This window comes from Cicer arietinum, chromosome 3 (genome assembly GCF_000331145.2).
Source record: "Cicer arietinum cultivar CDC Frontier isolate Library 1 chromosome 3, Cicar.CDCFrontier_v2.0, whole genome shotgun sequence".
NCBI lineage: Eukaryota > Viridiplantae > Streptophyta > Magnoliopsida > Fabales > Fabaceae > Cicer > Cicer arietinum.
The window spans coordinates 44,019,000-44,036,140 of record NC_021162.2 but is presented as its reverse complement, the minus strand read 5'-3'; the positions used below and the strand labels follow the sequence as shown (position 1 = coordinate 44,036,140).

Sequence of the window (17,141 nt, the reverse complement as noted above, 5' to 3'; positions counted from 1 at the left end):
TCTAGGAACGATTGTCACTGATTTGAAGTGATGTCTAAGGAGTATAAATACTTCATAGCTTCAAACTTAACGAATAAGTATTTTTCAATATCTTAACATCAATCTTAGAACAACTTTGAACAAACTTTCTAAAATCTTTTGGTTTATTCAAAGTCTCACTTTCATATTTCAAGTACAAATTTAAATTATCATATCATTGAGAAATATTCTCTATTGTACTTGAAATTATATTAGACTGCTATCATTATATTCAATTGTTATACATTCTTGATCTTAGTCAAAATCATTATTGTAAACCATTCAAGTTATTGTGTAAATTGGGAAAAATAGTGTTCTTTCTTCAAGTGTTGTAAACTAAGATAGTTGTGTACTATCTTAGGGACATGAGTAGGATAAAAATCCATGTTACAAGTATGAACACATGCACGAATATTATAATTAAAAATATATATTATGTATGTATTTGTGTTTATTTAATTATAATAAATAAATTTTAAAAGATGAAATTAATATAATCTTATTTTTAATAGAATAACTTTACAGTACTATAATCTAATAATATTTTGTTTATCGTTTTGAAACATTAATAAAAACAAAAAATATCTAATTCTCAATATTCTCTCAAACGTTTTCTTCTGTGTTATGGTAAATTATTTTCATCTTTTCGTCGATTCTTTTTACCATGACAAAACATACTTACACATCGATTACACTTTCATATTTTTCCTCTGCAATAGAAATTGGAGATGCAACATAAATAATTATACACTCACATAAGCTACAGCAGAAAATGATGTAATATAATTAAATATTAATGAAAAAATAATTAATATAATTAAATTTTTTAAGGGAATCTTACTAGGACCGGAAAAAAATTCAAGACGATCATATAATTCGAGGAAGGTATTATAAACAAAACTTCTTAACATATATGCAATTGGATATATGAAATTTAGACAACCATTTTTATTTTTGTTTTTGTTTTTGACTGAAAAATTTATACAACCTTCACAAAGAAAAAAGAAGTATCATGTACACAACCACAAAAGCATTGACATAATATACTCCTTAAAAATGAATATAAGTAAAAATAGTAATTAAAAAGTTTATGTATCTGATCTTAAATTAAAATCTGATACACTAACTATTGAATTACCTATTTTACTTATATTCGATTAAAGAGAGGAAGTATATATATTGATCTTTATGGTTTCTTGGCAGATCTAGCAGCTTCTCTGTACTTAACAGCATATCTATGAAACAAGGCAAGTCCATTACTAGTAACCTCAGCAACATTTTGTGCCTTAACTTTTATAGTAGCAGTCCTCTTACTCATCCTATACCCAGGAAACGATTGAACACAATAGCTAGCATCTGTTAAAGCAGTACTCACCCATGTCTCAACGTTGCTTATATGCCACAAGATTTTATCATTTATATTTTTACCTAAATTGTTCACCCTTCGAAGCTCTTTAATCGCTTGGCTAAGTTGGTCAACACTATCATTGATTTGTTGCACACAATCTTGTATAGTTAAGTACACATGACCACTAGGATTGTTGATTTCGTCTTCAAGTTGTTTAACCACTTTTAATAAGTAACCTCTTGTTTGAAGGGCTTTGGTTAGGCTAACTGAAAGGGCTATGTGGGCCAAGTGGTCAGGCCCATCTATGGTTGAATATTTGGCGAATGTAGATAATGAACGGATGCATAGATCTGGGTACCTTGTTTCTTGGCACGAGGATTCTATGTACGCTACTGTTTTGGTTCGGGTTTGGGTTTGGGTTTCGTTTTTGGTTTGGGTTATTTGGGAATTATGCCCGGCTGGCTCGATATGTGCAAGAGATGAAAAGTTAGAGAGGAAAATGATAATGATTGTGAGGTTTTGGGATACCATCTTCTTCTTGTGTGACATTTGAAGCTTGATTTGATCTGATTGTTGCAAATGTGAGAGTTTTTAAAGGTCAAGAGTTGATTTTTGGTTGTGAATAAAATGACATGGGGAATGGTCTTATATAGAAAGTCTCATAGCGTAAGTATTTAGCAAACTTTTTATTTTTTATTTTTTAGTGTTGATTTTATTTAAATTCACTTATAAATTTCTATTTTCTAAATAATATAATATAATGTGTAGAATCAATTGATGATTTTATATTATATTTTTTATTTTAATAATTTTAAATTATATTGTTATCAATCAATTTGAATGAATGGTTTATTTAGTAAATTAAATTACGTGCTCTATTAGTGCTGCTAGGTTTCAATGAAGTACCAAATACATGTATAGCAAAAAAAAAAAAAACCAAAATATATAAACTTTAACTAAGATGGTCGGTCAGAAGAATAATTCACACATGAGCATTAACGTTGCATGTGGACGAATTATTATTATAATTAGAGGATGATAATTATGAACTTCTATCAATTATAACTATAAATATGCTACTGTAACAAAAATCAAAACAAAGAATAATCTCTAATTAAGCAACAAAAAAATCCATTTTTAATGTTAAATTATATTAGAAAATTGCAAAATTAAAACTTATCATATATCATGAAACGTGTGTATATATATATATATATATATATATATATATATATATATATATTCTTATAATTAAGACTAGAGGTAATGTTAAATGTTGGAGAGTTGGGGGAGAATTGCCAGTTGCCACCCCTCTAATCCACACTAAAATATATTTATCTTAAGGTCTTTAAACTAGGTATATTTATTAAAATAAAATAAAAAAAGGGATATAATAGTATGAGCTTAATTAGTGGTGCATGAAGTAATTAATTAATGCTGATCTACTTTTGGTAAAGCATATAGGTATTGACCAAATATTATAGTGTCTGTCTAAGCGTAATGAGGAAAAAAGAGGTTATTGCATACCTAGGAGGGAAACACATATTGAAGTAGTATGAATGGAATGGATTAATAAAAGATTTGTTATGAACTTGTTGGCTGATTCATGGTGCGACACGGAACTTATCCGGCGTTACTAACGGACCTTTGTTCCCCGGAAAAGTAGAAAGTTATCATAAAACACATGCATGAATAAATTTGAACAGTCGGTTGGCAAATCATGATAACTCCAAAATCGAACTACTATTATGTGCATTAAAAGGGTTCGTAGTGGTTTGTTTAATCACAAGTGAGCCGGTTAGACTTAAAAGAAATACGGCAGAGTTTGAACTGAAATATTTGGTGATTAAATTTTTAAAATTTTAAAAATAAAAAAAAAGTATAGTATTGTATAGAATTCAAAATTGTAATAATATTGACAGCGTTTCAGCAAGTGTACTGAATCGTTGCAAGTAATAATAAAACGGTAGTACCGAGTGTCGAACTCAAGGATTGCGTTTTACTATTGAATTATATTTAGTTACTAAGAACAAAAAGTTCCCAAGTTGATTGAAATAATATTTAAAAATTGACAGCACTAGTAAAATTGATCCTTTATAAATTGAGAAAAATGTCACGAATGAGTTTCACTTTGAATCCAACCTTGGTGTCTAATTTGATCCTAGTTATTGAATTCATTTATTGAATTATTACCGAATTCTCTTTATTATTCTTGCCCTAATGCATGTCTTAGTGACAGAACCTTTAATTCCAAAGTAACCCCTAATTCCTTATTAGATTTAAGATTAGAATTAAGCATTATCGTATAAAAATTCTCTTGTAAATTATTGCTTTGCAACTAATTTAATTGGGTTTCATGACCTGCACCTATGTCTAGACTAAAAATTCATGAATTTCTCATCTCAAGCATTCGTAAAGTCCACTTCCGTTTCAAAATACAAATCGTAGAACATTTTAATGTTGATCAAGCAATAAAAAGCATTAAGCACAAAGATGAGAAAAATAATTCAATAAACTCGTTCATATAACTAGAAATCAAATCATAAAAATAAGGGTTTCATCTTCTTACACTCATCCCTAACAAATAGGGTTTAGTTACTCATGACAGAGATAAAAGAGATAGAGATTAGAGAAGAATTACAAGAAGGATTCATGAATGATTCTTGATAAAACTGCTCCAATGATGTTAGAAACGGCCGTCTTTGAGTTTTTATGTTAGGGCACAAGCCTCCCAACTTCCCAAGAGTCAAAAAGATCCCAAAAACAGTAAAAATCTGCGTTTTTATGGTTACTGGTGCGCGTCGCGTACCCTAGGCGCGTTTGGACAGTAGCAACTGCTGGAAAAAGCACTTCAGGTGCGCTTGGGCGCGCTCCAAGCGCTCAGCATCTGCTGTCCGGCGTATATTGCATTTTTCCTCAGCGTCTGGTGTCTTCATGAAAGTTGTAGCTATGGATCGCAGCTTTCATTTGCACTTAGTTTGACTCCAATTGGATATCTACAACTCCAGATATGGCTGAGATACTCTACATATGTCATGTTAATTTCTCACCAAAATTCAGCATTGTACCAAAACATAACACAATGTAAAATTACGAAAAATTCCTACTTAATCACTGAAATAAAACACAATATTTTATTAACTCAAAGAACAAAAATCAACAAAATATATCAAATAAATCCTTAATTTAACTAATGATTGAGGATAAATAAGACTAAAATAGTGGGAAAATATGCATATGATGAAGAGTCATCACAACCCCAAACTTAATCTATTGTTTGTCCCCAAGCAACAATTAATTTCATATTTGGTCCAGTTAAACGCATACTTAAATTCAATTTCTCAAATTAAATCAAACTCAATTTTCAAAGTTCTTGCTACTATAAAACATTCATCATGCTCTATGGTTGTTTTCAAAAACAAGATTTGTACACATTGGCATTCATTCATCAAATTCAACTCTCTCTTCACACAATCTCAACAAAATTTCTCTCAAGTGTTTAGAAAGGGTTATGAATTTATCACTCAAATCTTAGAACATGCATCACGCTACCATAGGCTTGAAAAAATTCTAGTTAGCAATCACAATGCAGTAAACACATACATTTTTGGAGGACTTTCGGGTTGTAATGGGGCTTAGGTAAGGGTATGACATTTTAGGATAGTAGGTTTTACCACTTGGAGTTAGGCATACATTTCCACCTTATTCTACCATTTTTTTTCTTCACCTTTTCATTATGGAGATTCTCAAACATTGACAAAAAAACCAAGAAGATATTATTTACCAAAGTACACAAGTTGATTTTTTTTTTCTTTCTTCTTTCATTTTCTTTTTCTTCTTTTTATTTTTTCTTTTTATTTTCTTTTTGTGAGAATCATCACCCCAAACTTAAAAAGTTGTTATCCCATGAGCAACCTCAAACTTAGATTTTACCAAGACAAGAATTTTTTTCTCTACCTGACTCCAAGTAAGGTGATTTAATTAAAGTCAGGATTTTGACTTGTAATGTGGCTAGTAACCGAAATAAAAGGACAAGGCTCAAATGGGCTAGCAAAGGGTAAAATTTTCATCGGGTAGTTAGAACGGCTCAAACAACCAACAAAATTGCCTCAATGTATGCATAAATTACAAGTGATGCAAATCAGAATTAGTGCAAGTTCTAGAGGGATAACACATGTCTGGATAATCACACAACAAAGAATTTAAGTGTTTAGGCTCAAAAGCTCACAGCTAGGATAATAAGAGAGAGTATGAACAATCAAAATAAAGCCAACATGCTTCTAAAAAGTTAAAATTGTATTTTTGAAAAATTGGTGGCATATTAGCATTTTACAACCATTTAGTAATCAATAATGCATGCATTAGGAAGGCTTGTCGACTTGAGCAATAACCTAATCTAAGAAATGAAATTTAACTTGCGAAATCACAAACATAAATTTTAAGATTAAGTGCAAGTCAGTACAATTGTTTCATCATAGTACACATCTAGTGAAAGGAAAAAAAAAAGAACATAAAGAAAAGAAAGTCACAATACACTGACATTAAACAAAGAAAACGAGAAAACAGAAAGAAACACGACAAACAACAGAAAAAAAAAAAAAAAAAAAAAAAGAAGGAAAGAAAACTTCTCTCAATTTAGTAGTTCAAAGATTTTCGTTTAAATCATTTGCTCCTGTTTCGCTATAGTCGCCAGTATACTGGTGAGGTGCAAATAAATCAGCATAAAACATGCCTCCTGGTGTCTTTGATGATAATGGAGGAGGTTTGGAAAGTGAGAAGATGGGGGGTTTAAAACTTGGTCGTGAAAAACGCTTCAGGTGCGCTTGGGCGCGCTTCAGGCGCGCATTGACAGTGACAAATGCTGGAAAAAGCGCTTCAGGCGCGCGTTGACAGTGACGATAATTAGAAAAAGCGCTTCAGGTGCGCTTCAGGTGCGCTTGGGCGCGCTTCAGGTGCGCTTGGGCGCGCTTCAGGCTCGCGGTTACAGTGGCCACACCTGGAAAAAGCGCTTCAGGCGCGCGTTGACAGTAGCAACACCTGGAAAAAGCGCTTAGGGCGTGCTTGGGCGCGCGTTCTGTCTTTTGGAGCTATACAATCGCTTCTCAACGCATCTTTTTGATTCCTTGCTCATACCAAATATCAAAACTAAGAGAACTAGCAATTAGAGACTAAAATTGGAACTAAATGGAGTAAAATAAATCTGAAATGCAATAAACAAATATGGTGCAAAGGATATAAAATTGGGTTGCCTCCCAATAAGCGCTTCTTTAAAGTGATTAGCTTAACGCCTCAACTATTGTCAAGGTGGCATACATGACAGGAAGAACACATCATCCTTCTTTTTCTTTTTGTTTGGTAGAAATTCCATGAACTTAAGAAATAAAAGATGTTGTTTCCATGTCCTTCTCAATTGGACATTGATGAACAAGGCATAGATTGAATCTCGAACTTTATCAATCTCTTCTTTTTTCTTTTCCTCGTTCGTCTTTTCCTCTTGCTTATCTTCTTCTACCACAACGATGAAATTGTCTTAAATCTTCAACTTCTCCTCCATCTTCTCAAACTTAACCACTTGCTCAAATAACCTCTCACATTGATTTTCAAATCTTTCAATTGAAACCATGTTATTCTTCACGAATTCAACCAAAACGTCCGTAATGTGAAAGTCTTTGTCATCTGATTCTTTGGATAGAATTTTTGGAGGTAGAATTTGTTCCCAATTGATCTTTTTAATGTAATGCTGGTCGTTTTCTATGACTTTGAAAAAAAAAAATCTTCATATTCTACTACTTTGGCAAGGTCATCAGCATAATTTTCATTCTTGTGTGCTTTTCCGCAAAAGTCACACCTAAGAGGTTGCATCGGAGGGATCTGAGGGTGATATTTTAAAAATATATAGCTCAAGATTTGCCCCTCAATCATGCGACATATACCCGAAATAAGACAAGTATCACACTCTTCATATAATTGTAGTAGAATATCATCATTATAATCTTTCATGCTCTACAGCGAATAGTTATCTCAAACAAAGAAGAGACAAACCACTAGACACGATATTAACAAGTTTAACAAATAAAATAAAAAAAATAAAATAAAATAAAAAATTTTATTGCAGAGAAAAAATTTCAATTAAGTAAATAAATTAAATTCAATAGTGATATGCCAATCCCCGACAACGGCGCCAAAAACTTGATAGCGTTTCAGCAAGTGTACTAAATCGTTGCAAGTAATAATAAAACGGTTGTACCGAGTGTCGAACTCAAGGATTGCGTTTTACTATTGAATTATATTTAGTTACTAAAATTGAACAAAAAGTTCCCAAGTTGATTGAAATAATGTTTGAAATTAACAACAATAATAAAATTGATCTTTTATAATGAGAAAAATGTCAGGGATGAGTTTCACTTTGAATCCAACCTTGGTGTCTAATTTGATCCTAGTTATTGAATTCCTTTATTGAATTATTACCGAATTATCTTTATTATTCTTGCCCTAATGTCTTAGTGACAGAACCTTTAAGTCCAAAGTAACCACTAATTCCTTAGTAGATTTAAGATTAGAATTAAGCATTATCATATAGAAATTCTCTTGTAAATTATTGCTTTGCAACTAATTTAATTGGGTTTCATGACCTGCACCTATGTCTAGACTACAAATTCATGAATTTCTCATCTCAAGCATTCGTAAAGTCCACTTCCATTTCAAAATACAAATCGTAGAACATTTTAATGTTGATCAAGCAATAAAAAACATTAAGCACAGAGATGAGAAAAATAATTCAATAAACTCGTTCATATAACTAGAAATCAAATCATAAAAATAAGGGTTTCATCTTGTTACACTCTTCCCTAACAAATAGGGCTTAGTTACTCATGACAGAGATAAAAGAGATAGAGATTAGAGAAGAATTACAAGAAAGATTCATGAATGATTCTTGATAAAATTGCTCCAATGATGTTAGAAACGGTCGTCTTTGAGTTTCTATGTTAGGGCACAAGTCTCCCAACTTCCCAAGAGTCAAAAACATCCCTAAAACAGTAAAAATATGCGTTTTATGGTTGCTAATGCGCGTCGCGCGCCCCAGACGCGTTTGGGCTATAGCAACTGCTGGAAAAAAGCGCTTCAGGTGCGCTTGGGCGCGCTCCAAGCGCTCAGCATCTTGTGTCCGGCATATATTGCATTTGTCTCCTCTTTCAATTTTGAATTTGGTTCTGGTGTCTTCATGAAAGTTGTAGCTATGGATCTTAGCTTTCATTGGCACTTGATGTGACTTCAATTGGACATCTACAACTCCAGATATGGCTGAGATACTCTACATATGTCATGTTGATTTCTCACCAAAATTCAGCACTGCACCAAAACATAGCGCAATGTAAAATTACGAAAAATTCCTACTTAATCACTGAAATAAAACACAACATTTTATTAACTCAAAAAACAAAATATATCAAATAAATCCTTAATTTAACTAATGATTGAGGATAAATAAGACTAAAATAGTGGGAAAATATGCATATGATGAAGAGTCATCAAATATACACTACAATATCTATATTAATTAACATGTTTATAAACATATGTCAGATTTAGTCGAAATTTTACTTTTGAAACAACAATTTTCTACTCATCCATACAAATATACATTCATCAAGATAAAAGGAGATGAGAGAAGTATCATTACTATGTTTAGAGATAAGATAGGGAGAAGATAAGGAAAAAATAAAGAGATATATCAAAAGTGGTACAAGAGTAATTTTATAGTTTTTGAGTATTCTAGACATAAAATGTAAATATATAAAATTTTACAGTAATTAGAGTATAAAAAATTAAGTATATCAATGCAATTTTTAAAAGTTCAATTACACTTACAAATAATTTGACCTGCTTAAAATATCTTTTCATATGCTAGACTGCTTGGAATATATTTGGGAAGTTTCTTCTTTCTATTGTGCCACATCTGCTGAATTTTTCTAGATATGAAAGTCAGTTCCTCTTCCTCCTAGTCTCCATTCTAATCCTCTGAATTATCATACTCTGATTATGTTGTTGCCTTCAAAACTTTTTTCTGCCTGGATTTCAAAGCCAAGGTTACTTGCTTCTTCCTGGGCTCATCCTATGAAGTTCACTTTCATGTGATATGAGATAGTTGATTAATTTTTCCAGCTTAAGAGTACTCAGATCTTTTGCTTCATGAATGTTAGTGATCATAGATCTCCACTTGCTTGATAGACTTCTTAGTATCTTCTTTACATGGTCAACAATAGTATAACTCTTTTCAAGTATATTTAATCTTGAGATTAGAGTCTGGAATCTAGAAAATATTGTTTCAATGTTTTCATCTTCTTCCATATTGAACATCTCATAATTTTTTACAATGAGGCTGTAATTTTATTTTTAAACTTGTTTGCTTCCTTCATAGATCAGAATTAGACTATCATAAATACTATTTATTGTCTCCTTGTTTGTGTAGTTGTCAAACTTTTTGAAAGTGATTGCATTTATCATAATCAACATTCATCTCTTTCCTTAGAATCAAACCATCAATATTCTTTGGAGCAATATAACCATCTTCCATTGAGTCCCAAAGTTTAGAATTTTGTGAAATAAAGAAACTTTTCAGCTTGTCTTTCTAGTACTTAAAACGTTCTCCATCAAATATAGGTGGTACATTGATGTTTCCTCCAACAGCTTCTTCACTAAATCCAGACATATTGAACCTTTGGTTCTTTCCTCAAACACTATAAAGTGCTCAACCTTGAGACTGAGCTCTGATATTAATTGAAGGTACAAACACGAGAAATGGGTTGAATTATGTTTGACTAAGTTGATAACTTTTTCATTATTTGATTAAACTGGTTCAGACTTGATGATTTATTTGGAGCAGAACCAATAACAAAACTAAGGAGTGTAGGAATAAAATGACACAAGTAATTTATCATGATTCACCACTAACTTGGTTGCATCTAGTCTCTTCACTCAAAAGGATTTAATCCAGTAATTCAAAATTTGAATTAAAAAACATTTGACCCTTCAAGACAGTCTTCTCAAATAGTCTGGAAACCCTAGACTTTTGAGGAACACACACCTTGACTCTACCAGCTAAGTTTTCTCCATGCAATCTGACAACCCCCAAATTTTTGAAGATAATCTAACACCATTATTGTATGTGAATACAAAGGTTTGGAACTTGAGTTGTTTATTCTAACAAGATGATTATAACAACAACTATCACACTCTAAGAAAAACACTTAGAGAATATTTCTCATTCAAATATGTGTTTCTCCCTTTGAACTCTAACATGAATTTGAAATTTCGAACTTGAGTTCTTATACTCTTTTTTGATTTTTTAATGATCTTCTTCTTCTTCAGTCTTGAGTATCTATTTATATACAAAATTAGGGCTTCAATTTAGTCTTTGTTTAATTCTAAATTGTATCTTCATTCCTAGTTTGGTCAATAACGATCTTATTCAAAAATAATTCTGAACAAGATATTTTTGATAATATGTTCTTTAGCCAATTCTTTATTTCTGAATCAAATCTGAATAGTTCTTCTAGATTGATTATGTTCGTATTTTATTGAGTTTTTAAATTTTTCATTTTGATTATATTCGTATTTTGTTAAGATTGACTTTGTAAATTCTTCAGATTAATATTGATCGTATTTTGTTAAAATTTCTTTCGCAAATACTTTAGATGAAACTTCCTTCGTGTTGCATGCTTTGATCTAGGCGGGAACATAATGTTTGACCGGTACTTGAACTTTCACAAGTAGGAATATGACTAAGTCCAATTCAGTATTTTGTCCTTTGTCAAAATCTGAATCATATATTTGCAAATAATAAATGTATCTTCTTGTGAGTGTTTTTTTTTGTAAACAATTATTGATCATATCTTCTTGTAAATAATTTATATCTTCTTGTGATAAATCTTGATCAAATCTTGTATAAATAATTCATATCTTTTTGTAGAGAAATTTTGATCAAAACTTCTTGTCAATAATTCATATCTTCTTGATTCAATTTTCTTACAAAAAAAATCATATCTTGTAATAAACTGTGGATCATATCTTTTTCAAATTTTGATCACATCTTCTTTTCAATTTGGTCAAAGATTTTCTTCAATAAAAAATCTGACAATCGTATTTAGATTATCTTAAAAAACATGAATATTTTTAATACTATGTGAAGTCAAATATATTGTTCTTATAAAATACGTTTGTTAACATCAAAACTCTAAGTATAAAACCAACTTAGTTCCAACATACTCATCTTCTATTTCACCCATATCTCATGTATTTTTTGAAGTCGTGTGCAGCAAGAATTTTGGAAGACATAGAACCAACCTTAAAGGAATCTAATAAATGGAAGATACATTTCTTAATAGTCTTTCAATTAATCTATCAAATTCAACGCTGAAAAACCGTTGCATATGTGAAAAAAACCGTTGTCGTAAGCTACTAGAACGATTTTTCAACCGTAGTGTACCGAGGCGTTGTCTATGCTTTAGGCAACGGTTTTGGTCAAAAACAGCAACGCCTCCATAAAACCGTAGTCGTAGATATCATTTGAGAACGGTTTTTATGCTAAAATACAGCAACGGTTTTAAGCCGTTGCTACTCAATAACCGTTGCCGTTGTATTTTAGAGATTTTTTTGGGACTACGCCAACAGTTCTTCGCTGTAGTTAAAAAATGTATCATAAAAAACCGTTTTCTTTGACATTTTAAAAGTTCTAAAAGCTCTCAAGCTCTTTCCGCCCTATACTTTTTGGTTTTGACTAGTTATCACCATCCTTCATATTTAAAGACAAAAGCTCAACATATTTATCTTCGCTATCCATGCAATAGCAGGATCCTCAAAAACTCCAGCGAAATAATACCCATCTTAACTGCAATTTGTGTTCCTTCCATATTTATCTTCGCTATCCATGCAGTAGTAGGATCCTCAACCTATAAATATATATAAGTTAATTCAAAACAATATAAGGAAATTTTTTTAAGTACCTAGAATAATTTTACCTACACAAGTTGCAAAAGGATGAAACAATCATTTTCAAAATCCACTAAAACCAGTTAAATATTTAAAAATGTAAATGATGGTTCAGCATTAATTCCTTCGTTTCATTAAAAACAACACCAAAGTATCAGTGTTAGATAGATAACAGTAGATTAAAATAGTTCATAAAATATCAAACAAAAAAATTTAGAAGGAAAAAAGGAAAGAAACAAAAGCAAGAAATAAACCAAACCTGTGACACAAGCAAAGAGTGAGTAGAAGAGTGAGAGCTACTACTGGAAAACCCAACATGTTATAATCCTGTGGCAATCCATGGACTTCAACTCTCCATACATTTGGATTATTTTCTCCAAAAGCAAAGCTTAAATATTCTGTAAAGCTCTAGCTACATCAGCATTTGAGAACACATACTCCATTAGTATATTTGCCTCAACAAAATATCCCATAAATTCTCCTGCATCATCATAAATTAATAAAAACAAGTTTTTATACAAGAATAAATAATATTCAAAAGAAATAAATTATTTTTTTTATAAACAAAATGTTACCATATTAGTTGTTAGCTTAGTATTTTCTTTCCAATCTTACTTCAAACCAGTTGAACAGAAATAAATAATAATTAACTTGATATAATGTAAGAAGATGGTTATTATTTTTTATTACCAAAGGTTAATCTTAAATAACTGAAAGCTCCACCAACAACAGGAACTTGAACTGCAAATTCAGAAGAACACATACTCCATTAGTATATTTGCCTCAACAAAATATCCCATAAATTCTCCTGCATCATCATAAATTAATAAAAACAAGTTTTTATACAAGAATAAATAATATTCAAAAGAAATAAATTATTTTTTTTATAAACAAAATGTTACCATATTAGTTGTTAGCTTAGTATTTTCTTTCCAATCTTACTTCAAACCAGTTGAACAGAAATAAATAATAATTAACTTGATATAATGTAAGAAGATGTTTTTTTTTTATTACCAAAGGTTAATCTTAAATAACTGAAAGCTCCACCAACAACAGGAACTTGAACTGCAAATTCAGAGTAACACAGAGAAAAAAGAAGTGCTGATATTCATGCAATGATATAAGATATGAAGACTGAAGGACCAGATTGATGAAGAGCAACAGGTCCAGTTGTGACAAACACACCAACACCAAGCATTCCTCCAACTCCAAGAGCTATAAGATCATACCATTTAAGCTTCCTCTTCATGTCTGCACCTGACCTCTGCCTCACTTGGTTGAACTCTTGGTCTGGTTTCCAAGTTGCTAGCATTCTTTTTCTAAGCATGTGAGGTGTTTGTGAGAGTGAGTACAAATAGTTTGACAACATTGTCATGGTTCTTCTCACTGATTATCATAGTGCAGAGAGATTAAAATAAACAAGTATCTCAAGTTATATGAACAATCAATGCAAATATAACCATATATTCAAGATCTAAAATCCAAAACCTACAATTTAAACAGCAGAAAAATAAAAGCCAAACACCACTATTCGGCTCGTGTGGAGGGATAATTAACCAGCCAAGAATAAAAAAATCACTTAACTTCAAAATTCTGTTTGCATTAATTCCATAGAATAATCAAAAGACCCTTGAAAAGATCAACCCTAAAATTGCAATTCTACACAAAATTCTCAACAGCATAGCACAACCATGACCACAAACTAACTTCAAAACATCATTATACTCATATCTACACCCTAAGGTAACCAAATACCCCAAATTAAACCGACATAACCAAATTAAAACAAGATAAATTCCAAATTTTTGGAAAATTTCTCTTCAATATTCAGAGCCCTAAAAAATTGCACACCTCAAATCCCTCCACGTCACAAAACAATTGACTCCAAAAAACCTAAAGATGCAAACTTTGAAACATTAAACGATGCGTTTAAAGCGAAACGAAGTCGAAAAGAGAGTAGAAACTTACATGGTGTTTGTGGGTGCAAGCAAGCAAAATATGAATGAAACTGAAGACAAGTCGCCATTCAATATTGAATATCGGTGATTCAATGTTGATTTTGCCGAATAAAAGAGGAATTGAAGAGATGATTTTGATGAATGGTGAGAACAATCGCACAAGGAGACGAAGAAGACGGTGGAAAGACTTGAGGGTTCGACAATTTTTTTTAGTGTCGGAAGAGAAGACGAGGGGTTTATTTTGGGGTCTCAAAACGTAAAATGAAATGAACCCGAATGCTTTATCAAATATATTTTTATCAAATATATTATTATTTTAAAAATATAAAAATTAAAGGAACGGTTTTAGTGTGTTGCCCAAGTGCTTAAATAAAAAACCGTTCTCTTTGCTTTCCACCAGAATAGTGAATAGCTCTTACTAATTCTATCACAACAAAATTAAAAACCGTTCTTTTTGATACTCTATTAGAACGGTTTTTTTACCGTAAAAAAATTAGCGATGCGGTAGAATCAAAATGTAGTAGTGTCATCTCAACTGTAAGTTGAAGAAGCTTACTTTGTTTCTTTAACAAATACAAGATCAACCGGATAATTTTTTTTTCTTCAAAAAACAAAAAGAGAAAAAAAATAAACAGAGTACATTAAAAGTAAAAGGAAATTATATAATGACAATTCATGTAAAAATTAAACAGTATCCATCTTTTAAATTCGGAATAACACATTTTGAAAATGTCATGAATTAGTTTCATGGGTAATTTTACCCATAAAAATTATATGAGTAACATTGCTCACGAAATACCTACGAAGGTGCCAGTTCATTTACTATCATATATTAATATGTATATATACCCATGCTATTTTTTTTATTATTATACAAGAGATAGTAAAGTCTCGAGTTCAAACTCTGGACAAGACATTCAATATAACAATATTGTCAGTTGAGTTAAGACTTAAAGACATATTCATTCTTATGTGGTTAATATCTCTCACATAAATTTTGTGAGTGACATTTATTTATTTATTTTCAATGAGGTGTATATTATATGCATTCATAATACTTTAATAACTATAATAAGGAAACTGCTGTCCCCGTTTTAAAATCCTGTGATGATGATTTCTCACTTAATCTTTAATGTCTAACTAAAGAGATCAAACAACAAACATAAATGAAAAGGACAAAATTATAGCTAAGGTATTATCAAAATAATATGTGACTTTGTTGCTTTTTCATATAACCAAAGTTCCTAAAACTAAAAGAAACATAATTAAAAATTAACCATTACTTTTTTCTTCTTCTTCTAATTTTCATCACTGACAATCCTAAAAGCATACACAATATCAATTATAATACTACCTCCATCCTTAAATATAGGATCATATTGAGGTTTTTCTTTATCATTTTGTATAAGACTTCTTTCAATTTTTCAAGTACATTAATTATTTATTTACTTATTCCCTAATTATGTTATATCTTTTTATGTAATCTATAATAAATACTATAATAAAAACATAAATCAATATTCTCTCTTCAAAGATAAACTAGTAAATAGTTTAAATCACCAACAAATTTAGTACTACAGTCAATTTTTTAATTTTCATAATTTTGTCAAAGAATTCTTATATATAGGGACAAATGTAGTAACATAATTGACCTTACCTATTGGAATCATGGTACTTTGGGAGGCATATTAAAAGAAAAACAACATTCATAATCGTAGCAATAGACAATGTCACCCTATACTAATAAATTATGGTCATATTAGATTGCGCGGTTATCCTATTAACAAACCAAAAATAGAGATCTCATGTGCTAAAAAAAATATAATGTGGATAAATATGTTAGTATTTGAGATACTAAAGTTTGTTTAGAATATAGTTGGATAGTGTAGAAGACTTTTGTTCATAGTTAGAAGGTAATAATAGCTAATAGTGAGGTTTGGAGTAAATAATACTTTACAATGCTCTCAAATGATTTGCTTACAAACGAGCCTTATGTTGGAACACTATCAAGAATGGAGGGTGAATCAATGGTGAAAATTGATAATTGAATATTGTAGTGTTTTTGAAAATGATGGAGAAAAGAGAGATTTTGGAAGAGAGTTAATTTTCTGATTTTCAATATTGTATCAAAATGACATTAGTCTCTAAAACATTACACACAAATTTATTTATATGGGTACAATGTGGAACCAAATCAATTGGCCCAAAAAATTTGAATTATTTATTACTTCCAATACACCACCTTAATTCAAATGCTCCACATTCTTCATGCCTAGCTTCATCACAAGTTTGTTGAAAACTTCATTCGTAACGCCTTTCGTCAACAAATTTGCAACTTGTTCTTCGCTTTTGCAATACCCCAAACGTAACTGTCCGGAACTCACTAGTTCCCTCAAATAATGAAACCTCGTCTCAATATGCTTGCTCCTCCCATGTGCTATGGGATTCTTAGCAAGGTTGATGGCTGAAACATTGTCCATCAACAGCAAAACGGCTCCTCTCGTGTTGCTGTCCAGCTCACGCAACATGTTCACTAGCCACACAACTTGGCATGCACATAATGAAGCTGCAATATACTCCGCCTCGCAAGAAAAGAGAGCAACCACCGACTCCTTTTTAGAACACCAAGAGATTGGTGCCCCTCCGAACATAAAAATATAACCGGTCGTTGATTTCCGATCGTCCTTATCTCCGCACCAATTGGAATCAGTGTATCCGAGTAATTCGCAACTTTTGCCCATGTCACTTGCAGGAAATAAAATTCCACAGCCAAGAGTACCTTTCACATATCTAAGTATCCTCTTAACTGCTGCCAAGTGTGATACCTT

General features: G+C 31.3%; 2 protein-coding genes across 3 annotated transcripts; both read right to left on the bottom strand.

The window, feature by feature from the left end:
- Positions 1 to 900: 900 nt before the first annotated feature.
- LOC101507576 (pectinesterase inhibitor 9-like) lies at positions 901 to 1,975 on the bottom strand. Its single transcript, XM_004514147.4, has one exon. The coding sequence runs from the start codon at positions 1,913 to 1,915 to the stop codon at positions 1,205 to 1,207; it is 711 nt and encodes a 236-aa protein (XP_004514204.1). The 5' UTR covers positions 1,916 to 1,975; the 3' UTR covers positions 901 to 1,204.
- A 9,721-nt stretch (positions 1,976 to 11,696) lies between these two features.
- Positions 11,697 to 14,594, bottom strand: LOC101507892 (cationic amino acid transporter 6, chloroplastic-like). Of its 2 annotated transcripts, XM_073365602.1 has the most exons (4): positions 14,324 to 14,594; positions 13,370 to 13,741; positions 12,615 to 12,836; positions 11,697 to 12,315 (listed from the first exon to the last, which is right to left on the bottom strand). In XM_073365602.1, the coding sequence occupies exons 1-2, from the start codon at positions 14,379 to 14,381 to the stop codon at positions 13,464 to 13,466; spliced, it is 336 nt and encodes a 111-aa protein (XP_073221703.1). In that variant the 5' UTR covers positions 14,382 to 14,594; the 3' UTR covers positions 11,697 to 12,315; positions 12,615 to 12,836; positions 13,370 to 13,463. The 2 variants fall into 2 exon arrangements, with proteins under 2 accessions (XP_073221703.1, XP_012575235.1); XM_012719781.3 differs by lacking the exons at positions 11,697 to 12,315; positions 12,615 to 12,836 and adding an exon at positions 13,110 to 13,163.
- Between the last annotated feature and the right edge of the window lie 2,547 nt (positions 14,595 to 17,141).

Coding starts and splice junctions, on each gene's coding strand:
- LOC101507576 (XM_004514147.4), bottom strand. CDS start 1,915: ATGTCACACAAGAAGAAGATGGTATCCCAAAACCTCACAATCATTATC.
- LOC101507892 (XM_073365602.1), bottom strand. CDS start 14,381: ATGGCGACTTGTCTTCAGTTTCATTCATATTTTGCTTGCTTGCACCCA. Junction 13,742..14,323: donor CTTGCACCCACAAACACCAT/GTAAGTTTCTAC, acceptor TATGATAATCAG/TGAGAAGAACCATGACAATG.